Source organism: Cydia pomonella, chromosome 7 (assembly GCF_033807575.1).
Source record: "Cydia pomonella isolate Wapato2018A chromosome 7, ilCydPomo1, whole genome shotgun sequence".
Lineage (NCBI taxonomy): Eukaryota > Metazoa > Arthropoda > Insecta > Lepidoptera > Tortricidae > Cydia > Cydia pomonella.
Genome location: NC_084709.1, coordinates 4,872,296 through 4,899,859, shown reverse-complemented (window position 1 = coordinate 4,899,859; position 27,564 = coordinate 4,872,296). Strand labels below are relative to the sequence as shown.

Genomic DNA, 27,564 nt, shown 5'->3' with positions numbered 1-27,564 from the left:
ATTGTCTTGTAGTTTTTAATAGTATACACTGAAAGAAATGTTTGCATAACTGTAACAAAATTTTGGTTACTGTTTACACAAAAATTGGGACTTGCGAACTATGTGTTATATGTTACAAAACCGTGTTTGGCTATCAGTGTTCAGGTACTGGGTATACACTACAAAATAAGTTTGTAAATTTATGCAAAGTTTATTTTCTTATAACCGTAGTTTAGTTATTTAGTAAAGTTACAAAACCAGTTCGGCTATCTATTTTTTTCAGTGTATGATTTATGGAGCTAGTCTATTATGCTTTACTCTTAGGTCTTAGGTCATACTTAGATAAAGTAAGGACGTTTAAGCACTAAGAATAATGTACATTGACCTGTCTGTTTTTATCTCTATTGCACGCGCATAATTTTATATTGCTGTCCACAAGGCTCGGAACCGGTTTTAATAATACCTTTAAATAACGGTTTTCCTCCGAATATTTATAAGAACGCGAACGTTTTAAAAACTTTATTGTAACCTAAAAAACCGCTTTATTCGACGAGCGACAAATCGACTGGCCGGCCTGGTGGTGTGCCACGTAAACATAGACACCGACATAGGAAGAAACCGGTTTTTATTGCTCTAAACCGATTAAATCGACAAGAACTGTTCTCATATAAACCGGTTTCGAAATTTAACCGGTTTCCCCACCGGTACCCCCGGAATCATGGGCGGGAAGCAATATAATTACGCGGCACGTCAATCTACGAAAATCTTCGTGATTGGCGTCCTTACTTTAGGTAGTCTTCACTTTGAAATAATTGAGATTTGTATGTTATGATGGCAGGCCGCATTTTTTTTTTCTAATAAAAGCTGGATTGGATATATTAAAAGATGTTTAATTTTGCTTAAAAATAATTTCTCTAAAAATCAATAGTAGGTAGGAAAATGTAAAAACTAAAAAGCGGTCAACACCTATTTACATAAAAAAAACCCCAGAAAGGTTTCCCTGTTATTTTTACTAATTTATGAAAACTATGAACTAATTATTTCTAAGTATTTGTAAATAAGCACCTAATGTATTTACCACCTTACCTATTTAAATACGATTTAAATAAAAAAATCTACTTGATATCTAAAAGTTATGTTTACCAGGCACTAAGTTACTAAGGTACTTTTATATGTTAATTATTTGTTAAACAAGATGTTAACAACACACATTTTCCCGCGATATGCAACTGTTTTTTTCCACTGGCAACCATCGACCAATAAACAACAACTTCGTCACAAGATGATTAAATCCCAGTTGGATTCTAGAAACGTCACAAGCTACACATGTTTTGCATATAGTTTTAACACAATAGGTACTTAACTTAATACATATTATGGGAATTACTTTCGGTACCAAAGTAAGTACGTTGTCTCCAATATTTTGTTTCTTTATTTATTAGGCCAGCTCTTTTAATCAAGTTTATAAATCTAATAATATAATGACTTTAAGGACGACTAACATTAGAATAGTCCGGGTCGAAGCGTTCAACACTTTCTGTTTCCACAAGGTGTATTCGGTAGGAAAAAGTTGAAAAATTTTTAGGGTGCGAAAAATTTTGGTCTTTGTATTCGAAGAACTAAAAGGAACGACATCCCACCACGGACCGAAAAGAACTAGTTCATCTTAAGCGCTCTTAATCGGTCTCGGTCCTTTAGTTCGGTAGTCGGTACGTCGGTACCTAGTAACAAATCGGTCGGGAGCGAATGATCGGAATGAGTCAAGGTCAAGAAAGTCGCTCGCTTACGCTCTCGCTCTGTTTATTTGCGAGCGAGAGCAAGACACATACCTAGTCATATTCATTCAGATCTCGAGATTTGCTCCTGAACGAAAGGAACTCAAAGGGCGAACTAGTTCCTTTGACCGACTGACCGAATTCGGAGCGCTCTTTTTAAAGATCGAGCGGGCACAACTTTATGGCGGGCATAACGACCCCCCATAGAAAACAAAATATTTTTTTCGCGTCAAAAAATGTTTTCTACTTTTTTTACTTTACACGATACCGAATATGCCCTTAAACTGTTCCCCACTCTTTATATAGAAAACTTCGCGCGATCATCCATCAACATTATAGAAAACGAAGTATCGGACGCATTGGCCCGGAACTGGACCTTTCTAGCACGAGTCATCATTATTTAGAATAACTTAAGAGACCTGTCTATTACTTATACACAGCCATTTACAGATATCACTGCCAATGACTGGAGAGCTGACTTGAAAACTCGCACTTAAGGGGAAACGTACAATGAAGATGTTCTATTCAAATGAGCTTCAAGAACTGCGGGCCAGCGGGGCTCGGTAAGTATTTTAGTAAATAGTAGGTACTATTAACCTCTTGTGTGTCTGATGATAAGGACTCTGACCGAGTATATAATCATTTAAAAAACAAAATTGTTCTATTCGGCTCGCCTGTGGTTTAAATACACGATTTTTTTATCACGATTCATTGTAATCTATCTACCATCTTGCACTGTAAGCGTAAACAAACATATCTATGTACTGAGCTCACCGGCTGGTAGGTATAAATACTATAAATAAACATTACCGCTATCGTACACTGTACCGTATGGCTCAAGCTGCGTTTGATAATATCAAAGAGAATTTGAAATAGAGGTGTATGGTCAAAGAAAATTTTGTAGCGACGTCAATTTACTGCCATCTTTCGACACATAATTAAAACTTTTGACTTTGATCCTTATTCTGTTACTGATATGAGTTAAATTTGTGTATTAAAAAGTGACGCCATCTAATAGATCAAAGGCCAAAGGTATAGCAGCATCGTTTCGAGCGATGGCGCCATAACCTTTAGGTAGTACTCTACCGAGTACCTACCAGACCTTACCAGATGGCGCCACTTTTTGATATTGAACAAATTGAACACGTATCAGTGAAAGAATAATGATCAAAGTCAAATGGCGTTTTAAAAGTTTTAATCATGTGTCGAAAGATGGCTGTAAATTTACCTCGCTACTAAGTTTTCTTTAAAAATCCACCTCTATTTCAAATTCTCTTTAATAATACCTAATTACCTAGAGTCAGACCAAGATAAGATGGCAGTGATTTTGTCAGCCCAGACAGTGTAACTGTTTAGTGTTATTTTAAACGTCAATCTTCTATGAAATTATGACGTTTACTTAACACTTGCACAGCCGGCTGGGCTATCAAAATCGCTGCTAACTTGGTCAGACTGTATCTACTTTATATAGCAATTAGCAAGAGCCCCCAGGCCCCCACCACGCACACTGCACACACAAGATCGGTTTAAACTTGAAAGTAATTAATTATTCTCATGATGTCTATTTTCCAGAGTCCACACTTTGAAACCACGAGAAAAGCCGAAGAAACTAGTCCGAGATTTAAACAATCTATTACAAGACATATACGAAGTGCGAGACAAACCAGTGAGGGACAAGGATTTCCCGAAGTACTTTAAAGTGTTCCAAGCTGTTTCCTTAAAGTTGAACGATCTGATGAAGCAAGTAGATCCATATTATGAGCGGTATTCCTTAGTGAGTATGTACAATCTTACAACTTGTAGGTACAATTATTCGTGTTTAAAGCCCTTTGCAATATTAAGGAATTGGTGCGACGTGGCCGCACCCAGCGCCGCCTCTGCACTGGCGGGGCAAGACCAAGATTTTATGAGGGTAAGGCACATTCAGCGAGGCCCTCTGGTGGGGCATGAAATAACGAAAATTTCTACGTTGTGTCGTTGCGTTATTTTTACGTTGTGTCCGAGATATACTTATTTGAGGCGCGAGGCCCGGACCGCGAGGCCGTAGGCGGTATCCCACGTCGCCCACGCCTAACCTGCGCCTCTGCATCAGAGGGCCTACGTCAACATCGAAAAATATCTGCCTCTATCGCTCCGGCATTTTCCACCGACCGAGAGGCAAAATAACGTTTTTAGATGTTGGCAGTGGGCCTATTTATATCCAGAATTACTAAACTGCACGAGTTAGTATAAAAAATACCAAAATCGTCTATGATCCGATCATTAGATTCTGACATTTCTGACTGATAACTTGAATAATGAAACTACCCTTTGTAACAAAAAATATATATATATATAATTCAAAATCGGTTCAGCCATCTTCGAGAACGGGGACAAAGAGAGATCCCGATGAATTGAGAAAGAAAGAACATCTTTCGAAATTTTAACGAAATTAGTAAATAAGGCATAAGTATTACGCTAATTACCCAAGTTAGGAAGGCCTTTACAATTGTATACCCTTGATGTGGGATAAAAAATAAGTCCAGTTTTTATAAGGCCCGGATTTAGAGACCTACCCTAGGCACTTGGTATAGCACTTAGAATTTAGGGGGCCCCCTTCTCCATCTCAAAACCATTGCAAGGGCGCCTGGACCCCTAGGCCCGGGCCTTGTAGGCCTAGGTGGAAATCTGGCCCCGGTTCTTATTACAAATCCTTTACTGATAACAGATATGACGGTTGTATTTGTCTACGCGGCAGCGTGATGAAGACAGCGGGGGTCGGAACCGGTTTTATGCAAAAACATCGAAATAACCATATATTTCGGTTTATTATACTCCTAATGTAGGACTCAGTATTATTAGTATGATTAGATTGCCCAATTAGAAATGAAATAATTAACAAAGAACGAAAAATACCGTTTTCGTTCCCATACAGAAAATACCGGTTTCCGTTCCCTGGAAGACAGTGTCCGCAGTGGCGGATTTGCAGTGTTAGCCGCCCTAGGCCCCACGCCCTGTAGTAACTATTAGCCGATTCTTTCTCAGCACCCATCGTATAGACTGCTGCAGTCTATAAGGCTCGGAAACCGGTTAAACTTCTAAACCGTTATCATGTACTTGGCGCAAAACCTTTTAATTTCAGTTTCGCTCGAAAAACTGTTATTTTTAAACCTGTTTTTATGACAACAGTTCTTGTCAAGTTAACCGGTTTAGAGCAATAAAAAACGGTTTCTTCCCATGTCGGTGTCTATGCTTACGTGGCACACCACCAGGCCGGCCGGTCGTTTCGTCGCTCGTCGAATCAACCAGGTCTTTTTAGGTTACAATAAAGTTCTTAAAACGTTCGCGTTCTTGTAAAATGTTCGGAGGAGAACCGAAATAAACCGGTATTCACCGGTTTCCAGCCTTGCTGCCGCCCCTAATCCGCCGCTGAGCGTCCATCTCTTTCAACCGCGTGGTTTTCAAATGTCCGTATAAGATCCATATAAGTCGGCTTTATGGCGGTGCATGAATCTAGTATAACTGGATTAGGCATGAGCGGAGGGGGAAAATGACCGAACGGGATAGTATTTTGTATTTTTCAGTAGTAGTTTGTAGTTTTAGAGTAGCTGAGAAAGCGCTATTATTGTTTGTCCTTGTCACAGTGTCATTTTTTTTATTCCCCACCGTAAATTTTAGTATGGTTTATGTTATGGTGGGCAACAATAACCCGACCAAATTACGAAGGTTTGGTATGTTGTCAGGAATGTTAAAACGTGTTTTTAATTTTATCGCATTGCGTATGTTCTGTCCCTCACGGGCGCACGCGTATAGCACATCTATAGGATCCTAGGTTATAAAATGGTATGCACCATCGTGTCAGACAACATGATAGTATTGATACTGTATTATTATGTTGTCTCTGTCACACAATATAATGTTATAAAACAGCCAGTGTGGGACCACCATCAGTGCAGTACAGATACAATAATGTCACGTTCTAACGAGTATGTAAGTGCGAAAGGGACAGGCCTATACCACTATTTTGTCACTATTGACAAGTGATAAAAATGCAACCCGCAGGTCCGATTTGAGGGTAGAAGAGACCGTCTACGCATCAACAAGCCTGACGACTTCGACATGGAAATCGTCATCGGGCTGCCTGTCAACATACATGATCCTTCGCATGGCGACGTCGTAGAGGACGTAGCTCCCGGCGTTGTGAGGCTGAACATTGGAGACCAGTTGCAAGGCTTGCTGGATAGAGGCGGAGATTGGCGAATAATTGAAACTGCTCACAGGTCAGTTAAAGGGCTTATTAAATTTATCTGGTCGCCGGATACTTTATGCTGGGAAAGAACTTAGGTATAAAAAATAAATATTATGGGACAATATTACACAAATTTACTAAGTCCCACGGCAAGCTCAATAACGCTTGTGTTGTGGGGATTACTTAGACGACGATATATATAGATATTTATAAATACTTAAAGACATAGAAAAAACGATGTCCTGCCTTTTCCCCGAAGTTTTTTTGACCGAATTTCACTTGCCAACCAACTTTTCGCAGATGATTTACTTTGCCAACCAACGCGTTTCCCGGTAGGACCTTTGTAAACAAACCGCCTTGATGCATAAATGTCATATTTGATTATCTGGGAAAACTTGTCAAAACACAGTTTAAGGCACAGTATGAATAAGTTACTCTATGGTATACGATAGGTGCTAGTGCTGTACTCTGACGGAAGTAAAGCCCCGTCCAGACTATGTGCGAGAATCGCGGCGCGACTTCGCGGAGCGAACATACCGCGACGTTGACGTAGACTCCACACTCGCACAACTTTACGGCGATTTCGCAGTTTGGTTCGCGGCAAGATGGCGCCGAAGCGTCAGCTGATCGGATTTAGTTTGCGGCAAGACACTGATTCAAACTGGGTACTGTCAAATAGATTTTTGGTTGATCAAGTTCGCACCCAATATAACCAAGTAGCCGCCATAGAAGGTTATGCCAGTTTAACAGATTAACCGACTCGTGAGCGAATCGCGGCGCGAAGCGATTGCGAGTGTGGAGTCTTGCAAGTTCGCGCTTCCCGTCTCCTTTGACGCGGGCCAAATATCGACAAAAAAACGGGGAATAAGGCGCGAAGGCGTGAACAATCTGCGAAATCGACGCGAGGGCCATCCACACTCGCGTTCGCGGCTTCGCGCCTCGATTCGCGCACGAGTGTGGAGGGCCCTTAAGGTGTGTCAAGCGTTTAAGTAGGAGCAACGGAGCTATCGTATTAAATAGGGTTGTTTCCATCTACAAATCTTAGGGCAGAATTGTATCCCAATAAATTCTCTTGGATTATAAGAACATATTAAACTACCTTTAGTGGACCTAAAGGAGAAAGAGCAATATTGTAAATATTGAATTTAAAATATCTTTGGCACACGTCACGTGAACCAAGTCCAAACGGCATGGAAGGTAGAGATAAGAATGATAAAATGAAATGAAATCTCCATGTAACAAAAAGTGTCCATTAAAAAACCTTAAATAATAAAATCGAGCGTCCACACGTGCACAATTTCATAGTAGAATCGGCGAGCCAATGTCCTGCAATTTCATTTTTGCGTCTACACTACTACGACACTACCTGATAAAATAGGGTTGTTTCCATCTACAAATCTTAGGGCAGAATTGTATCCCAATAAATTCTTTTGGATTATAAGAACATGTAAAACTACTTTTAGGGGACCTGTAATGACCATATTTTTGTAAATATTGAATTTAAAATATCTTTTCGCACACGTCACGTGATCAAACTCGAAACGTCATTGAAGATTCTGATGACGTCACAACTCTCGGATTGACACTGTTGACAGTTAGGCGATAAACAACAAATGACAAATGTCAGTTGACAGTTCGTATCTTCTACGTGTGTATGTAGTTATGTGTCAAACCGTAAACTGTGACGTCAGGACGTCACACAATTTTCAAAGAGCGTTTTGGGCGCGAAAGCATCCGTCAAAACATATTTTGTTAATTTAACCATCCATCTGAACGGGCCGTAAGAGGAAAGAATAGATTTGCGATCCTAGCGAAATAACGGTACTTTTTTTATTAAATTCCATTTCTGGAGAAAACGTTTTCCACTTACTAAATCTTAACAAATCACTTTGATTTTTATGTCGATCGCTTCAGCATAATATATTCTAGGTTTATAGGTTTCGCTACTTTTTAAATAATTAGAATAAAAAATTGTAATGCAAATTTTGAAAAAAAAAGGAAAACCTATAGACCTAATTTTTTCATTGTGTCAATAACATGCTAAAAAATCATGGAGAATGGAATATATTTAAAATTAGAAAAGTTTTCTCTTTTTGTATGGACAATTCCTTTACTGCATATTATATATTGCATATATTATATATCCCTATATAATTAACCCCTTGTGTACTTACTATAAATATTAAGTTAGGTACAACTATTTAATTCTTAGTAGAAATAAGTTAGGACAATGTTGTTTATATTTAATTAGGAACATTACATGTTATGTACAAACACTAGTCCTACGGTTCAAAAATTGCCTAGATGTAAAAATTATTTGCTATGCTATGTAACAACTATTATGTACCATGGTTTCGCAATAAAGATTTCTATTCTATTCAATCACGTAGTATACTTCCCTCTTAACAAACCGAAATCTTGAACTTGAACGTGCACTCGCCGATGTGACATCTGTTATATGATTTCCTACATAACAACTACCGATGCCGGCTTTCTTTCTCTATTTGTACAGATGGTTAGACAAGGACAACTACCTGCTCCGCTCCCTGTTCATGGACTGGTACAAGACTGTAGTCGACAAAGCGTTGAACCTTGTCGATGCGATTGAAGATAACCTCCCCTTTGCCATGAATGGCATAATGGTTGAGGTAATCATTTACCCCCTTATTCATAAACTTGTACTAAAGTTACGATGCCGCTAATAATCGTTTGTCCCTTTCCATCATACTAATACGTCGTAAAGGGACAAACGACTATTAGCGGCATCGTAACTTTAGTACAGGTTTATGAATAAGGGGGTTAATTTATACTTATGAGATAAGTTTAACTAATTAAGAAGCAAATAATCTTGCACCTTCCAGTGATTTGTGCAATGCCACTTATAGTTCGTGTCATCCACGATGACGCGCAGATTTGTCAAATCTAACCTTTAATAACATGTCAATTCTAGTCAAGGCGCGCATCTTCGTGAATGACACGATCTATACATATGTTTGCCTCTACTTATTTGGCCAAAGTACCTGATATCATGTTCACATCAAAATTCCTAAATTTATACCGTTCATGATTAAAAACTAAATTAGCTACCGGCTAAGGAAAGTGCTCAATTCATCCCATCCGCCTGGAGTAGGATTGCCATACGTCAGGATTTCCCCTGACATGTCAGAATTTTCAGTCCTTTGCTAGGACTTGGCGATTGTCAGCGTTTTTTAGAAACCTCAATTCACCGCTAGAAGCTGGCTAAAAGTTTAGAGTTGGGCAGAGGAAAGGGAAGGTTATTCTATTAGGTATAGTAACCCACGAAAGGTTTCGGAATAAGGAATATAATGGGCGGATTTTTGAAGAAATTACGCTTCAAGAGATGTCAGGATTTTTAGGGTGATATCCGGACTTTTGTCAGGATATTCCATATGGCAACCCAGCCTGAAGTGATGTGTGTTTTTCATTTTTAGAGGGATATGTACACCCTGCGATTGGCAGACAGCCAGTCCTTCACACTGATCGTCGAGGACCCACAGTGCGGGTTCCGGCTGGACGTGGATCTGGTCCCGGCACTCGAATTCCTTGACAAGGAGAGTACAAGGGTTAGAGTCTATAAAGAATATTAGTGCCAATTACATCCTCACCCGCTATCACCAGATGTCAAGCCCGATGTTAAAGAAAAAAATAACCGACTTCAATGAAGGACACCGGTGAATGAAAGATTATTGTTGATTTTGGATTTCATAGGTACAATAAAATTAAAAAGACAGCGTCTTACGCCTATTTATGTAGAAAAGGAGGTAAAATGTTGTTTTTTGCCAGTGCACCCACCTTGACACATTTCAAATTTGCCTTATGGTTGACTGGTAAGAAACCCGCAATACTGTATTCGACTTTATTTAAAATAAATTATTTCACACCACGCATGAAATAATAATAAAAATGGCTATAAGTCTGCTTAAAAGAATTGAGCAGTTCCCTCGATTCCTCATGGACACCATCGTCAGAACTCGAACTTTGTCTTGAAAACCAATTTGCTTAACAAACACAGCGAAGAGGACAAATCGTCAAACGTGAATTATGCGTCTTAGAAGAGTTCCATTCTGATCATCATCAGCAGTTCCACTTCATCAAATGTCACTTTTTTAAATGTAAATGCTTGACTTGTTGATGAAAATACACTAATACTAGATGTATGCCTTTCACATTTGAAGAGTTCCCTCGATTCCTCATAGATTTTTACCATCAGATCTCGAGCTTGACAAAAAATTGTCTTAATAACCTAATTTGCCTAACAAAGACAACAAAGCCGACAAATCGCCAAGCGGGAACGGGAACTATTCGTGGTTGAAGAGTTCCACTCTGATCAGCATCAGCACATCCGCAGTTCCACTTCATCAAATGTCACTTTTTTTAGGGTTCCGTACCCAAAGGGTCAAACGGGACCCTATTACTGAGACTCCGCTGTCCGTCCGTCCGTCTGTCACCAGGCTGTATCTCATGAACTGTGATAGTTAGCCAGTTGAAATTTCTACAGATTATGTATTTCTGTTGCCGCTATAACAACAAATACTAAAAACAGAATAAAATAAATATTTCTTTCCAATCTCGAGGTTCTCATCCAATCACCGAAGTTAAGCAACGTCGGGCGGGGTCAGTACTTGGATGGGTGACCGTTTTTATAGATAATGGTACAGAACCCTTCCTGTGCGAGTCCGACTCGCATTTGGCCGGTTCTATTTTTTAAATGTTGTTTGTTGATGAAAATATAAAAATTACTATATGTACTGTTCAGAAACGACGGAGTTATGAAGTAACAAACTATGGAAGGTGGAGGTAAGGAATGGAATCTCCATATCCCAAAGTGTCATCAAAAAATCATAGACAGCGCACTTCACTCTGTCAATAACGCCTAGGTTCTTAGCTACTCTAGCGCTACTCTGGAGAGATTTGGAACTATTATTTATAGCTGACAGCTGGACACTTTTGCATCAGTTGAGCCTATGGAGATTGCATTCCTTACCTCTACCTTCCATATAACAAACATTATATAAAAAACATACACGTCATACAACCGAATTGAGAACCGCCTCCTTTTGAAATCTTGAAGTCTGTTAAAAATACTTTGCCTCTAATTGCCAAACATGTTCAATGTTTGATATTTTTGCATATGAACCATTTTTCTTACATTATGTAAGGTCCTGGCAGAATGTCAGCGATGTGGCTTGGAATGGCTTGCCGCATCATCATGCTGAGCCAGCGCCAATTCTCTGCCACGACACATGGTTATGTCCTTTTATGTTTTAATTTCTTTGTTCTTATCGTTAGTTCATCTTTTAATTTCTCCTTGTAATTACCATGTGTATGTTGTGGAAATGAATAAAGTGTTTATCTATCTATCTACCTTCGTCAGCATCACAAAAACCATAAAATAGCACTGGCACGCCCTCAGATCCTACGACTCTTCTCTATCCGCACAGACTCTAACTTGCAACAAATCGTATGCGATATTTAATACATTTTATCGACCTATTGAATTCGTTGCATCTTGTTAGCTGACAACCATACTTAGCACACTGGAACCGATTCACACATCGCTCCGATGTTTGAGCGAGACAATGCTATGCGCGTATTATAGCGACATCCCGCTCGGACGTTGGACGTGCGAATGATTTTTTTTATTATACTTTTCCTAAAATAGACGTGTGGAAAAAATGTGTAATGCAAAATAATAAAAATCTTCTATCGCCCTACATTGAAATTGAAAATGTCCCCCAGCTTGTCAAACCGATCTATTGTAGTACAAAAATTGGTTGGGTAAAATTACCAATCGAATTGTCATTTCTGTATCTCGAGCTTAATTGAAAGTAGGGTTTTTAGGGTTCCGTACCGAAAGGGTAAAACGGGACCCTATTACTAAGACTTCGCTGTCCGTCCACCTGTTTGTCTGTCCGTCTGACACCAGGAACTCGCGAACCGTGACAGTTGAAATTTTCATAGATGATGTATTTCTGTTGCCGCTATAACACCAAATACTAAAAAGTACGGAACCCTCGGTGGGTGAGTCCGACTAGCATTTGTCCGGTTTTTTTAATTCTTATAATTTCTTACAGATGCCCAGCAAGCGACGTAAAAAAGGAAATTTCTTGGTGGTGCCTAAACCTATGAAAGGTGGACCCTACGACGCAGCGGCCTGGCGGCGCCCCCTGCAGCTAGAGGAGTGCGACCTCTTGTACATGAAACAGGCTATTCGGCTGGTATTAAACATGTGTATCTAGACGTAGAGGTAGTTTATCGAAAAAGATTCATCCTCAAAAATTTGCGACAGAACGTCCAAATTTTATTGACATTTTTTGTTGATTGGACTATTTTTCCCTAAACTACTTCCAACTATCATTGTAAGGTTAGGACATTTCCTTACTTACGAAAATTGATTATAGAAGAATAAAATAAAATTGTAAAGCCTTGGGGACCAGGATCACCGTATGATGTACGGGTAGCTGAAGAAAGCTGGAGATGGTGATGATGGCTTTCCATGTCCGCGGTATACCAGCACTGTACTTGATTAAGGTTGGAATATGGGAACCATATAAAAAAATCAAATACTGACAAGTCTGACCTGATATAACCGTAAAAATCCCCTGACATTCCCTAGACCACTATTTCTCCAAAGAAAGCCTGAAAAACCAGACAAAGTCCAAGCAGTCCTCCCGCAATCCAGACAAAGGATAAAAAAACAGGATTTTTGGTCCTATATCAGGATAAAATCCTCAGAAAATAGATTCAGGGTAAATCCTGACATTCCTAACGTATGGCAATCCTGTACCCGCCTAGATTAGTTATATTCTGGGCATAATGTACCACTGATGAAAGTATGCCGTTTCCGAAGTCAAACTGGCCAAAAACTCTGCTTTGCTCAGATATCCTATAAAACACTAAGACATTAAACGATTTCTTTCAGATCAAGAAGCTCCGGGATTCCCAAGGCATGCTCAAAATCGAGAGCTATTACATCAAGACTATATTCTACCATGAGTCCATCGGACAAGAACATGATCCCGAATTCTGGAGTAGAAATAGCCTTGCAGAACTCTTCAAACATATTGTCAAAAAACTTCATCAATATCTGGAGACTAAAAACATTCCCTACTTTTGGAATGTGGACTATAATCTCTTAAGCAACATTGACGAGCCCGTCCTAGACGGATACGCGAAAAAACTGAAGAGATTTATTAATGTTTTAGAAGATCCGTCGGAGTATAAAATGGTTGCGAAGTACTTGATGTCAGAGAGTCAGTTTAAGGAATATAAAAAGAAAGTTTTAAAGATCTAACCTTTGCCAAGCCATGTTACACTTGTTACAGACTGTTAGTAAAGTAACTACAGCGATTGGCTGAAATGCGTAGTCTTGTATCCAGTTCTGCTCTAGTTCGCATATCTCTTTCTCGCTCACACTTAAAGCTGCGTCCTTAACAGAAGTACGGCGGACCACTCGATCGATTAAGCCATGGACCCGACCAAGTTTCAGCTTTAACTAGTAACCGTTGTTTGCTACTCTTTCTAACAAATATAAACGCGACCTTGGTATTTAGCTAAGATCATAGTAAGGGTATTTAGGTAAACGTCATAATTCCATAGTAGTTTGACGTTTAGCATAACACTTATACAGTCTGTGCTATCAAAATCGCTGCCAACATAGCTTGGTCTAAATCTAGACCGTTGATGGAACAAAATACTTTATCTTTGAAAATGAAATGAAATCTTTACACTATTCAATGACAGATCTCTGTAGAAACCAAACCTTCAAGAAAAGAGCGTACTCCCATCTTAAAGGCCGGCAACGCACTTACAACCCCTCTGGTGTTGCAGGTGTCCATGGGCGGCGGTAATCGCTTACCATCAGGTGATCCATCTGCTCGTTTGCCTCCTCTACCATAAAGAAAAAAAAACAAGCTACATGATTGCGTGTTAAAGGTAATAGGCTAGACTAGATGACAATTCTAATCGATCAGGTTTGTTTTTAGGATCAAATGTCTATATGGGACCCATTGCATTCAAGCAATACACAAGCCAGAAATGATAGTCAGTCCCACGTAAAACGTAGTGATTATATGCTCTTTGGTCAGTCCGACAGTCGTAAGTAGTTCACTCGCGAAACTTTCCTAAAGCGCCATTACGATTTCGGGCCTGTTAATCGTTTTCCGTTTCACGGAATATCAACACATCGTTAGCAATATTTGAAATGTAAAAAAATACTTTTTCTCTAATTGCCAAAAATATTCAAGGGTTGATATTTTTGAATGTGAACCATTTTTTTTACATTTCAAATATTGTAAACGAAGTGCTGATATTTGGTGAAACGGAAAAATACTCTTGCCTGGGCCCGAATTCGGGCCTGATATCAGGCCTGATAAAGTATGGATGTAATTATAGGAAACAAGAAAATTGCCCTTTTGTTGGTTAAATATTGCGTTAATATTTATAGCCGCTATACAATCTTTTTGGATAGACTGTAAGGAATCGAATGTTAAAATTTTATACCTTTAAACGAGCAATTCTTGTATATATATATATATATATTTCTGGGATCTCGGAAACGGCTCTAACGATTTCGCTGAAATTTGGTATATGGGGGTTTTTGGGGGTATACAATCGATCTAGATTAGTCTTATGTTTGGGAAAACGCGTGTTTTCGAGTTTTCATGCGTTTTTCTTTCGACGCAAAATATGGTCGCTAATTTCATGTTGCCGGCCACTGTCCGTCTGGTCCAGCGGGTTAAGACGCGGACGGCTAAACGAGTGTTTCGGGTTCGAATCTCGCCCGGTGATTAACTTTTGTTTTTTTTGTATGTTCAAGTTTATATATATTTTTTAATTTTTATTGTTTTAGACAAGTTTAAATTAGTAAAAAAATGTAGTTAAGATTATCACCTATACACCACCATATTACAATAAATAGTTATAACCGAGCAAAGCTCGGTCGCCCAGGTACTTATTTTAATATCCACTTTACTGTGATAAATTGCTCATTTGCTACCTATATTTTACTACTTATGTTATAAAATATAACATGTGACCCCTATGTGTATATATGTTTGTGTATGATGTCAGATGTGTGCCCTATTGGACAAAAGTCCTAAGTGCAGACTTGTTATACTTAGACTTGTAATAAACTTTGTAAAACATCTAAATTGTTTTATTTCCACCGTTATCTAGCAAAACGGTAACGTTTATCAGACCGCAGCAAAGGCTTATTACTGGTACATCCATCCTTGCGGACGAATCCGATTTCGGGCCCGAGCAAAGGTCGTTTTCGGTTTCACGAAATATAAGGACATCGTTAATTATATTAAATATATTATGGTGCTAATTTACCGCCCTAGTGCGGTAATTAGCAAGGCTCGGAACCGGTTTTATCTTCATACAAAAAATACCGGTATTATTACGTTCTTTTTCGTTCTTTGGTTTATTATTTCATTTTTAATGGGACTATCTAATAATGCGAAGTTGTTACCTAAATACATGATCCAGTCCTACGTAAAGAGTATAAAATAATTAAAAATATTGGCTATTTCGGGATTTAAAAATAAACCGGCGGTTCCGAGTTCCGAGCCCTGGTAATTAGCACTATACGTGTCAATGTTGAAAATTTCAAGGGCCACATATACTGTAAATCGTACGATACCTTACACGTGCGAATGGGTAATTCGCAACTCGTGTTTAACTTGCACTCTTATCTACTCATCTTCAGGGCTTCAGCTAGAGTCTAGACACATATACGTGCCAGTTTCTATCAAAATCGTTGAATGGGCCAATTACATTCACACTAATTCAGGCCCGAGTAAGAGTTTTTCCGTTTCGCCAAATATCAGCACATCTTTTACAATATTTGACATGTAAAAAATACTTTGTCTCTAATTGCCAAAATGTTTGATATTTTTGCATATGAACCATTTTTTTACATTTCAAATATTGTAAACGATGTGCTGATATTCCGTGAAACGGAAAACGATTATCAGGTCCGACATCAGAACTGACTTCGGGCCCGATATCGGGAAGTGTGGATATAATTTGCCCTTTAGGTTATTTTCCTTAGCATTAGAAATCTGATAAAATTGATCTATTTTTTTTTATACTACGTCGGTGGCAAACAAGCCTGATGGTAAGCAGTCTCCGTAGCCTATGTACGCCTGCAACTCCAGAGGAGTCACATGCGCGTTGCTGACTGAGCATTTCCCCCCCCTCGTTGAGCTCTGAATCGAATAAAATAACTGAAGAGGTTAATGTAATATTTTTATAATACCCTATAATCGATTTGTTCTTAATCTTTTTAAATAGGTATCGTAAATGTATTATTGATTCTACTAATCTACAATTAAAATAAAAAAACACTTCCCGGTATCGGGCCCGAAATCAGTCCCTATTTCGGGCCTGGGCGTGAAAATCGAAGTTCGTGAATTACGAGAGTTTTTCTGTAACTCTAATAATTACGTCTTAGTGAGAGTAAAAGAGAGAGATCCCAGCAATTTGCGAATTTCGGTTTCGCGGCAGGCCTCCAAAGAGCATATAATCACTACGTCTCCTGATAATTGTTTTCTAATAACTAAAAAAACTGTAAAAATACTGTTCTCGGGCCCGAAATCGGGTCTGATATCAGGTCTGATAAAGTGTGGATGTAATTGGCACTTCATAAAGTGTGGATGTATTTGACACTTATGAACACAATTTTTGTTAAGTACACAATTCATTTTAGTGACGTGTATCGATTACTAAAACTAACATCTAGAGCCCTCTCTAGAGAGAGGGCCAATAGAAAGTACTCTGTCCTGGCGGGAGTTGTGTATGTGGACCGAAGTTCACTGAGATTTGTCTGACTGAGAGGAGACGCCACATTCGATTTTGTAAAGAATAAATCAATTTTTTTTTTTTTTTTTTTTTTTTTTATTTATTGCAAAGGGAAACAAACAGCATATCAATACACATACAGTTTAACAAATTAAGTTAATACAACAGCCAGAACAGTTTCCACTTATAGGTAACACAATTATTGCTCTGAGAAAAACAAAATGCACGTATTAAACAATTAACAAGGCAATTAAAAGCTAAAATGAAGATTATAAATAAGTTAAGTACTTAATTAATGATAACATTTAAGAAATATGAAGTTTATACAATTACTGATATAAAATTTATGAACAATTTAATTTAATTTAATTTTGCATTATGAATCTACATTTTTTTATACTGATAGATAATTCTAAAGGAAAAGTAGGATAATTCTACTAATCAACAGATGGTCTACCGCGAACACCGAAGTTCGCAAATTGGCATCTTTCTGTCACACTAAGTATATACCTAGTAAGCTTAAGCCTAAGGCGTAAGCCTTAATCGTACGAGTAGTAAAAGAGAAAGATGCCTGCAATTTGGAAATTTCTGTGTTTCGCGGTAGGCCCTCAGTAATAAAACACAAAATGTCTAATGATTCATTTTAACATGCAAGTCGATTAATAGTATCGATTGTTTGTGCAGTTGATTATTTTTTCCCATCCCTAGTGTAGAAGTGTAGAGCGCGGAGCTGGAATTCCCCGAATAATAAAAAAAGATTTTTGTCGCTGGTATCAACTGACGCGTCGGTATAAAAGCAGTCTGTCGTCGAAAGAGCAAACAATTTTCGCGAAGATATTATCGCAAGTGCACACTTTGGCATCAGAATTCCGGTGTTACATTTGTGTTTTGTAATGTAAGTTTTTAGTTCTTAACCTGAAAATAATTATGCTCAGTGTACCTAACGTACATTCAATGTGTGATAGCGGCACATACGAGTAGGTATATCTTTGGTGTGTAAATGCTGCGCCACGCCCACGCCACTTGATTATCGTTTCAAGTGCCCATGTTCCTATGCTATTCGATTCAAATAAGTATGAGAGATAGGTAAATGTAGTTCATAGTATATTGTATTCTAATAAGACTCGTTACTTTTTTACTTCTAATTATTATCGGGTTAGGCATTCAACTCATTCATAATATAGAATTTAATATTGTTCCGCTACCGATATCTTTTTTTAGAATTATCCGTGTCAGTGGCTTATTTTAAGATGTTTGGTGCCATGGGCTTCAGGTTCGCCGCTCCATAACCGCAAAATACCATTGACAAATATCTAAGGACGGGCGTCACGGGCAATAAGAATGGGGCCAGTACAGCAGTGTCACGCACACGAATTCGAGCCAATCGTACAACGCGCCGCAATGCGATTGTTTGGTGAGTTCGCATCACGCGCATGACTAGTTGCGTTAGACTGCACGATTGGCTCGAATTCGTGAGGGACACCGTTGAACTAGCACCATTCTTAGTGCCCGTAAGGCATTGACATGTATAAGGACGGGCCTTACGAACAATAAGAATGGGGCCAGTACAGCGGTGTCACGCACACGAATTCGAGCCAATCGTGCAGTCTAACGCCGCAACGCGATTAGTTGATGAGTTCGCATCACGCGCGCGATTGGTCGCAACTAGTTCCGTTAGATTGCATGATTGGCTCGAATTCGAGAGTGACACCAAGGCCCATCCTTAGATATATGTCAAAGCAAAATACTGACCACGAGGTTTAGCTTATAATGTAATAAGTAATCTATTTAAAATACGTAGGTACTTGGAATTGTTATATGCTTTATTTTTCTCAGCCGTAATCATGAGTCAAAATCGAAATCGCACCAACGGCAATAGTAGTGATGATGATGAGTCACTAAGCAGCTGGGAAGTAGCAGGCTTGGTTGGCCTAGCCGGCTTAGCCATAGGTGCCGGAGCATACTACCTGACTTCATCCTCGTCCACGCAGGCAGAGGAACAAAAGAAAAAAGAAGAAAGAGAGAGGGCAGAGGCAAGGCAGAGGGAACTGGCCAGGCAAGAAGCGGAAAACCAAGGAGGATATTCTGCGTGGAATTTATTTACCAACGTGGTCTGTGCTGTAGGCAGCGCTGTGTTAGTTCCTTTTTTTTAGTCTTAGTTTTCCACTATTGGGCAAAGGCCTACCCTCTTTCCCACGATTTGGTCCTATATCCCACAATAATAATGTGCTGTGCCGCCACTTAACAATGTGTGTGTAGTTGGCCTGCCACTCTTATTTGGTCTTCCTCTGCCCTGATATCAATCCTCGTGGGATCCAGTCTGTAGTCTGGCCCAGTAACTAACTTTGTTTGAAAATGGCAACAAAGTCATTCTGTTTATACAATGTCTTTTTTCAGAATGGGATCCCAGTTGTCTGCAGCTTTACCCGCAGAGCCTGTGCTGGTTGTTCCGGAGAAGCCGGTGATCACAAACATGAATGGGCTGCTGCATGACATATATGTGCGGTACATAGCGCTAAAGGATAAAGAGTTTGAGGAGCATTATAATGTGTTTATGAACATATTTCACCGGTTGCATGAGCAGATGAAGGTAGCAGATAAATACTACAACCGCTATTCAAGCACAGTGAGTATTATTTTGTTTTGCATACATATTATTGAAAAAGTCCAAAGAAGAGCAACAAAACTGGTTCCATCTCTTCGCAACCGACCATATGAGAATAGGTTAAAGGAATTGGGCTTGACAACCCTAGAGCAGCGAAGGCAACGCGGTGACTTAATAGAAACATACAAAATACTTACAGGACACTCCAACGTACCCGCATTGAGTGATATTTTCACTCGGAATATGTGTGACAGACTGAGAGGACATTCTCTGAAGCTGACACGGACGCAGAGTAGTAGCAACCCAAGACGACACTTCCTGTCTAACCGCGTAGTGAAAGTGTGGAACAGTTTGCCCAAATCCGTAATCAGTGCACCCTCAGTGAATTCTTTTAAAAATAGACTCGACAAACATTTTATTAATGGACAAAACACAAGTGCAGGACATTGATGTGCACATATCAGCTATAAGCTGCCTGTGCATTTATAAATAATAATAATAATATAGTTACGAATTTTAGTCTCTAGGAGGGGGCAGTTGCCTCCCCCCTGCTCCCACCTGGTGACACCCTTGAAACGGACCGGAATATTCGTTCAGTCAGCCTAGTCTGAAAAAGCGATTCAAGGATCCTAATTCAAACGTAAGACAACAAACAGATTCAACGAAAACAGGTCCCATTCGAGATTCTATTCACTACAGTAGACATCGCTCTAAACTGAAAGTGCCTTGAAAAAAAAATTAGAACACTGTATAATGTTTATCATGTTTATAATGTTTGTCCTAAGGTTATAGTGAAGATTATTGATAATACATTAAATAATAGTGTTCCCAAGAGCAGTAAAACGAACGATCAGATGAATCTCATACAAGTTTTTAAAATAACTACTTACATTGTAATAATTTCAGGTACAATTTGCGGGCAGCCACTACGACCGGCTACGCATCAACAAGCCCGATGAATTCGACATGGACATCATAATCGGTCTACCCGTCAACCTCAAGGAGGCCCCTAACCCGGCCAACAGCGACATAGTCCTCGAGCCCAAGGCCCCCGGCTTCATACAGCTGAAGGCCGGGACACAGTTCCAAAACCTGCCGAAGAGAGACGGCGCGGACTGGGTTATCAATAGAACTGCGCATGACTGGTTGGATGAGAGAAACTATTTGCTCCGCTCGAAGTTTACTGACTGGTTCAAAAGCGTTGTCAACAAGGTAAACCTTTTTGATATTGTGTGCAAATTAACAAAATTTTTATCATAACATTTTGTTTGACATGCTCTATTAGTTACAATAATTTTTGCATCTTTCTAACGTTCACTTTGACCTAAAGCAGTTAAGCAGCTGTAAAGTTATAGTATGCACCTATAATAAGCTGCAGATATAACTAACCCCCCTGCATAGAAACCTGTTTCCAATAATTATAAAATTATAGAAGTATAGCAACTTGTATTATGTAGGTAACTATTGCAGACATACTTACACCACAATATCTCTGAAGACCAAGACTATATCACTCTAGGCTTCTGTTATTTTTTACCTTACCTAGCTTATATTCTTTATTATTCAAAGGCTAATTAGCATTCTCTGTTCATAGGCAATGAACAGTTTCCCCGTACACCCCAGTTTCCCCGGTCGCCGCGTAATGAACGTGGATGGTATTGCGTACACCTTGCGGCTGTCGTCCAGCGGGCCCGCCATCACGCTCATCATCGAGAACTCGACGGGGTTCCGGCTGGACGTGGACCTGGTCCCGGCCCTGAAGTTCCCCGAGGAACGCTGGCCTATCTGCAGACCGTATAGAAAGGTAGGACTTATTACTTACGTGAGGCTCAAAGTACAAAATATTGTTTATAAATTACAGTTTGAATCTTTATTGAATAATAAGTTTCAAATAAAACAAATATTGCTTTTGTAACTCGGCTTACCTACTATACGTACTTATTCGTGTTAGTCCAAAATAAAGAAAACAGGCTCCAAGCGAATACAAAATAAGGAGCTAAATATATCCGTCAGAGACCAATCTAGGCTGGCCACATGCAATCTGTCTGAATCTAAAACAAAGATAACACTTTAATCAACTCATACTCATACGTAACTAAACTATAACTAATTAACTTATTTATTCATTCCATTTCGGAATTTGACTGTCGCTGGCGTCAGCATCTTACTAATTCACTTTTCAAAGCTTTGGATCGAGCCAAATTGAAAATACGAAAAATGTAGATACAGCTTATTCTCGCAGGTGCCAGACAAATGCCACCACGAAATATTCATGGTGGTGCCGAAGCCTATGAAGGGCGGGCTGAACCGATACGACACGGACCGCTCGTGGCGGATCGCCATGCACCTGCAGGAGCGCGACATCATGCATGCCTCAGAGAACATGCGCCAGGCCATACGACTGGTAATTTATATTCAATTGTTATCATGTTCTCAGCAATCCCAGCTCAGTGGGCTTACATTAGTCTTATAATTATAGTCGGTACGTGATTCCCTGCTCGGGCATACAATTTTGGAAATAATAATACCTAACCTTGTTAATTTTGAACAAGTAGAAACGTCTGCGAACGATGCTATTAAGCTTAGAATAAATTTAAAAGTCGAAAAAATTACTGCCTTGGGTGAGACTTGAACTCACGGCCATTGGATCGATACTCCAGCGCTCTGCCATCTGAGTAACCAAGACCCCCAATCCCTCCCCCATCCCGCAGAGCGGTTTATCCCTAGACCCATATGGTGGGAAAATTGGCTGGTGATGGCTTCGTCTCTAGTGATAGCAAAGATACATTTGTTGAGTAAGATGTGTAAAATCTAAGACAATTTCGTGCTTCGAACATATGTCGCAGTACGGCGCAATTTGTTTTGGATGTCAAAATTAGGGGCACGTTTTTTTCTTACACTTTACCTCTCTATTACAATCAATTCTCTTTGGTGATAGTTACTGAAGTGAAATGAATCACATGTTTAATGTTTATAATATAATCTCAAGATAACAGGTACTCGATATTCTTTTGTATCTTTTTAATATTATTGTTGCATCATAATTTAGACACATTGCAAAGATATTGAAATACATTAAATAGTAGCGTTATCATATATATATATAAGTAAATGTGATAATGCTTATCCATACCTACTAATATTAAATGCGAAAGTTGGTATGTTCCCGTTAAACTACTGACTGGATTTTAATGTACTTATAATAACCTCTATAATAGATGGGAATCAGTAACGACATATTTAGATCAAACTCATATTGATATATCCATTCAATTCTACGTAATAAACGATAAAAACTAGTGTCAAAGAAGTATAGTAGGTAATACTGTTTCATTTTCAGATCAAAAAACTCCGCGACTCCCAAGGGTTAAACAAAATAGCAAGTTACTACATCAAAACAATCTTCTACCACGAGGCTATGGCCCGGCAAAGCGACCCCTATTTCTGGCGCAGAAGCCCCGCCGACCTGTTCAACATTATGGTAAAAAAGTTCATCGAGCATCTAGAGTCCGGGGAGATAGCTTATTTTTGGAATAAAGAAAATAACCTCATCGGCCATATTGAGAGATCCACTTTGATAGGCTATGCGAATAAGCTGAAGAAACTGGTGCCGATTTTGGACGATCCGTCGAAATATAAGTGGGCTGCGAAGTATTTGCTGACGGATAGTCAGTTTAAGGAGTACAACGATAAATTTTTGCACATTTGAAAAGTGATTTTTTTGGCTGGCAGTGAGATTGGATGTATTTGTGAAAATCTGTAAGATATGTAGTCTAAAAAAACATCGTTCCCTTGAATTGGACAGCTGAATAAGATTGCGCTGTATGGTAACTGAATCAATCAATCAATCAGTCAATTGACTGATTGATTCGGTGACTCCCAAAACAATTGTTTTGTGAGTTACCGAACGAGAATGAAGCCGTGTAGCGCCATCTACCATTAGCTGTCAAATTCGAAAAAATATTTTTTTTATACATAATACGGCCAATTTTGTTGCCAGTCAAACTTTTATCTTGAGCAAAAAAATATTTTAGGATTAAAATTTATGATAAGGAATTATTTGCATTTACATTTTTGTGTAGTTCTTTTTTTCCGACGGTCGATGTCTCCATACTACATTTGTATATATATGAGTCGCTTAGCTTCAATTCAAACTCGGGTAAATCCATCTGTCAGATTATGCGATTTTGGTATTATGAAAAGGTAATAAGGTAGATATTTGCTGAGAGGGTCGAATGGATTAATCTGAGTTTGAAGTTAAGCGACACATATATGCTCTTGGCCGTTTTCGGCCATGGCGACTGCTTCATCAACTCGTTTGTTGGCGTTCATACTCGTATGCTCTCGCGTGGCTGACGTAGCCGATCTGGTTGGCAAGATACAGGATTTGTTTTCATGTGAAACGTTTAAATATTGTAGTGATAACTTTAACACTTTCAGTGCCAACCGCCCCATTTCTGATACAAAGTTAATACATCCAGCGTGCTACGAGTATGCAAGTACTTAATTCCTTATTCAAGTTATGGGAGATACAATCATTGTCGGTAAAAAAAGAAAAACGACCCTTTCGATTTCGGCTTTCCATTACAAAAGGGTCCTTATGCTTCAAGTGCAATAAGGTCCTTTTATCTGAAATCCCAACAGAAATTCTGATAGAAAGGTCTTTATTGCGCATGAAGCTTAAGGAAGGAAAGCTCTAATGGAAAGCCACATTATAAAGCAGCTAGTTATTTAAATATTATTTACAGTACATATGGTGCTACTTTGCCGCACTAGTGCGAAAATTAGCATATTACGTTACTGTGTCGAACATTTAAAACGCCATATGTACCGTAAAACGTTGTACGATACATGTGCGAATAGATAATTCGCAACTCGTGTCGATTTAAAACACTCCCTTCGCTCGTGTTTTAATTTATCGCCACTCGTTTCGAATTTCCTATTTTTCGCACTTGTATCGTAATTATAATTATTTATAATAATTGTGTGTAATTACATAATACCTATCGAAAAGTTATTTCGATAAGATTATAATATCTCAATTTCAAAGATACCTACAGCAATGGTTACTTAAAATAATTGTGTAATATAATTATGAAGGACGCTAGACATTACAGTATTAATTGTAATAAATAAATTCACAAAAGAGGGCCCCACTCCTCGCCACTTCGTACTAATTTTATAAATTAGTACGAAATGACAAGGAGTGGGACTCACCTTTTTAAATACATGTATCCATCCATATCTGCCGGGTCTATGGGGGCAATGGGGAAGGTAATCGTCAATTTGATTATTTATGGTAAATAAAATAAAAATGTACCATCGTCGAGAGCGCCATCTATGTCTATATTTGACCGGCCTTCCCCGTAGCACCGACCCCGGAGTAGTAGGTTTAGTCCTGGAGAATAACCAATTAAAAAATTGGGTGATATGGTTATGTTTGACGATACGCTGAGGGTTGGATACGTAGGTTATACTGAACAACTTATACTATGGGCCTACAAACCTGGAATCGCGAAAAAAAATCTATTTTCTATGGAACGACAAATATTTTTTCACGATTTCTGGGTTAGCCCCATAGTAAAAGTTGTTCAGTATGACCCACATATCCACCCCTCAGCGTAATGGTCAAAGATAACAATTTCACCCGTACGTATGGTGCTTATATAGTGTCTATAATAGTCCTCGCGTATTTATAATTAAGAAATACTTATATATATATATACTAAGAGTCATTGATAGTAGAAAAGATGTACTCGTAAAGTCTAAGAAAAATTCGTGCACCTAGTGGTCAAAAAAGCTGAAATAGCTTTTTTGACAACTGGCTTGTTTGACGCTGTCCTGTCCCAATGATTGACATATTATACTATATCAATGGTGCCATGTCTTGTGCTTACTGGAGTGTTAAACGTGAGCTTTTGACAACCCAACTGACCACATAAAGTAGGCCGCAGCTTACAAAATCTTAGACTGCATATCTTATAGTTCTTAAACGAAAATGAATCTTTCCTTTAAAAAATTGTGACTAATTAAGTTTGTTGTATTGTATTTGTAGCCCAGTATTTGTTTATTTTATTTGACGCATTGGTGAAGCTTCAGAACCGGTTCATTTTGAAAATCGAAAATATCTAGAGTTAGACCAAGATACGTTGGCAGCGATTTTCACAGCCTCTGCAAGTGTTACTTTAAATGTCAAACTTCTATGAAATTATGACGTTTACTTAACACTTGCACAGGGTGGGCTATCAAAATCGCTGAAAACTTGTCTTGGTCTGACTCTAGATACTAAACTAGAAACACTTGATCTTCGAAAAACGCCGAGACGACTCTGCCAAAGCGTTATAGATGCCTAACTAAGCGTTGCCAACGTCTGAAGTGCTTGTGCTTTAGATATTGATGATTTTCGTTATTACATACACCGTTTCCGAAGTAATCTGTGTTTGTCGTGACTTCGCATTTATCTTTATCTTTGCTTAATTGTTACGTCCATAATATTCCTATTTTTTATGTCAGTAATCATTATTATTAATTTATTACTTGTTTACATTTAAGTTTTTGACCGAATTAACATATTGACTGCCACGTCTTTTTGATTGATTGAGGGATGGGAAGGTCTACCATAAACGTCGGAAATAGAGATTTTGTTATCTGCCTCTATCGCTCTTGCATATTTGAGCGGCAGAGAGGCAGATAACAAAAATGTCGATGTCCATCGTAGGCCCTAAAAAGGTAGGTACGATTTTCATTTATAACAGTAGGTACCCGTTGTCGGGTATTTCCAACTTTACCACAAGGACAGTTTAAAGTTTATGTTTTTGTTTCTGTAAGGGTCCAAAGATAATTATAATGACTGATTATTGTAATAAATGATTAACCACCGAGTTGTCTGTATTTTATTTGGGAAAGCAAAACATTGCCTTTCCTTCCTTAGCATTAGGGTCACGGTACGTAAAATGTATAGTCTGTTCGGAAAGAGAAGAGTCGTGGAATGTATCGGGCCACATACATTCAACGACTCTTCTTTTTCGGCACAGACTACTATGACTACTATACTAGGTATACAACAATAGGTAAGAGAATGTAGACTGCTGCGTTGTTAAATACAAACTACTGTCGACATCAGATATATGGGAGCAGCCAAGGTGCTCAAAAATATCTGAACACGCAATCTAACGCCTTGACAATATAGGCATGTTCAGATATTTGTGAGCACCTTGGCCGCTCCGATATATCCGATGGCGACTGTACAAGTAGGTAATTAAAATCTACTAAAAAAAATAGGCTTTGTAATACAATATCATGTCGCTCCCATAACTTTGATTTGTAGAAGTAGTATGTTATAGGTATTGCTTAAAATCATTTGCGAAATACATGCTACATTGTACGTAAAGTCCGAGTAGCACTTATCATAGCCGTAGAACTAACGGACGGACGTACAAACATACCAAATTAAAACTTAATTAGAATATGGCAAATTATACGTGAAGCATGGCGGGGCTATTCATTGTCACTGTGAAAAGTGGCAAGTTTTTGCAAAGTTAGCGTAGTTAATCTGCATAGAACGAATTCTGCATAGATTTTGAAGTGACAAAGTGTGCTGGTACCTCAACAAGCGTCATAATTTCATAGGAATTAGACGTTTATCACTACAAAGTCTGTGCGCATAATTAACTTGGTCCGGCTCTAACTGCTTCATAGAGGTACAATAATATAGAGAAGAAACATACGTGCGCTCGTGAGGACAGAACATAGGCAATGCGACGATATTAAATCACCTTTTAACATTCCTGACCGCATACCAAAAACAACCTACGTAATTTGGTCGGGTTCATTGTTACCTACCGGTGGGCAACATCAATAAATCTGTTTTGATGTGGCAATTAGGACTTTTTAGAAGTAGGCAGAAATGAAAAGTGAGACTATGATAAGGACAATCAATAGTAGCACTTTCTCTGCTACTCCTACTGAAAGTTCCATAAGACCATCCCGTTCGCTCATTTCCACCCATCCCCCATGCATATCTTGTCCAGTGGATCCTATATTCATATGATCTGCTTGCTTTCTTTATCATTTTTATCAATTAAATAAAAAATATCTGTCATAACTGACGTTGGGCCTTTTTTGCCGCTACAAACTAGATGCTAGACAAG

General features: G+C 38.8%; 2 protein-coding genes across 5 annotated transcripts; both read left to right on the top strand.

Moving 5' to 3' along the window:
• The first annotated feature begins 1,289 nt into the window (after positions 1-1,289).
• Positions 1,290-14,495, top strand: LOC133519645 (cyclic GMP-AMP synthase-like receptor). 2 transcript variants are annotated; one of them, XR_009799651.1, is made up of 8 exons: positions 1,290-1,379; positions 2,205-2,317; positions 3,327-3,528; positions 5,796-6,013; positions 8,495-8,630; positions 9,435-9,566; positions 12,078-12,367; positions 12,926-13,043. XR_009799651.1 is itself a non-coding variant. In XM_061853690.1 (8 exons), exons 2-8 carry the CDS (start codon positions 2,265-2,267, stop codon positions 13,295-13,297), a joined length of 1,257 nt encoding a protein of 418 aa, XP_061709674.1. In that variant the 5' UTR covers positions 1,290-1,379; positions 2,205-2,264; the 3' UTR covers positions 13,298-14,495. The 2 variants fall into 2 exon arrangements, 1 of the variants encoding a protein (XP_061709674.1); XM_061853690.1 differs by having other exon boundaries at positions 12,078-12,221; positions 12,926-14,495.
• A 2,774-nt stretch (positions 14,496-17,269) lies between these two features.
• On the top strand, positions 17,270-26,295 carry LOC133519632 (cyclic GMP-AMP synthase-like receptor). Of its 3 annotated transcripts, none has more exons than XM_061853671.1 (7): positions 17,270-17,704; positions 18,646-18,943; positions 19,207-19,435; positions 20,321-20,626; positions 21,009-21,218; positions 21,657-21,818; positions 22,755-26,295. In XM_061853671.1, exons 2-7 carry the CDS (start codon positions 18,654-18,656, stop codon positions 23,121-23,123), a joined length of 1,566 nt encoding a protein of 521 aa, XP_061709655.1. In that variant the 5' UTR covers positions 17,270-17,704; positions 18,646-18,653; the 3' UTR covers positions 23,124-26,295. The 3 variants fall into 3 exon arrangements, with proteins under 3 accessions (XP_061709655.1, XP_061709657.1, XP_061709656.1); XM_061853672.1 differs by lacking the exon at positions 17,270-17,704 and adding an exon at positions 17,721-17,786; XM_061853673.1 differs by lacking the exon at positions 18,646-18,943 and having other exon boundaries at positions 17,272-17,704.
• The last annotated feature ends 1,269 nt before the right edge of the window (positions 26,296-27,564 follow it).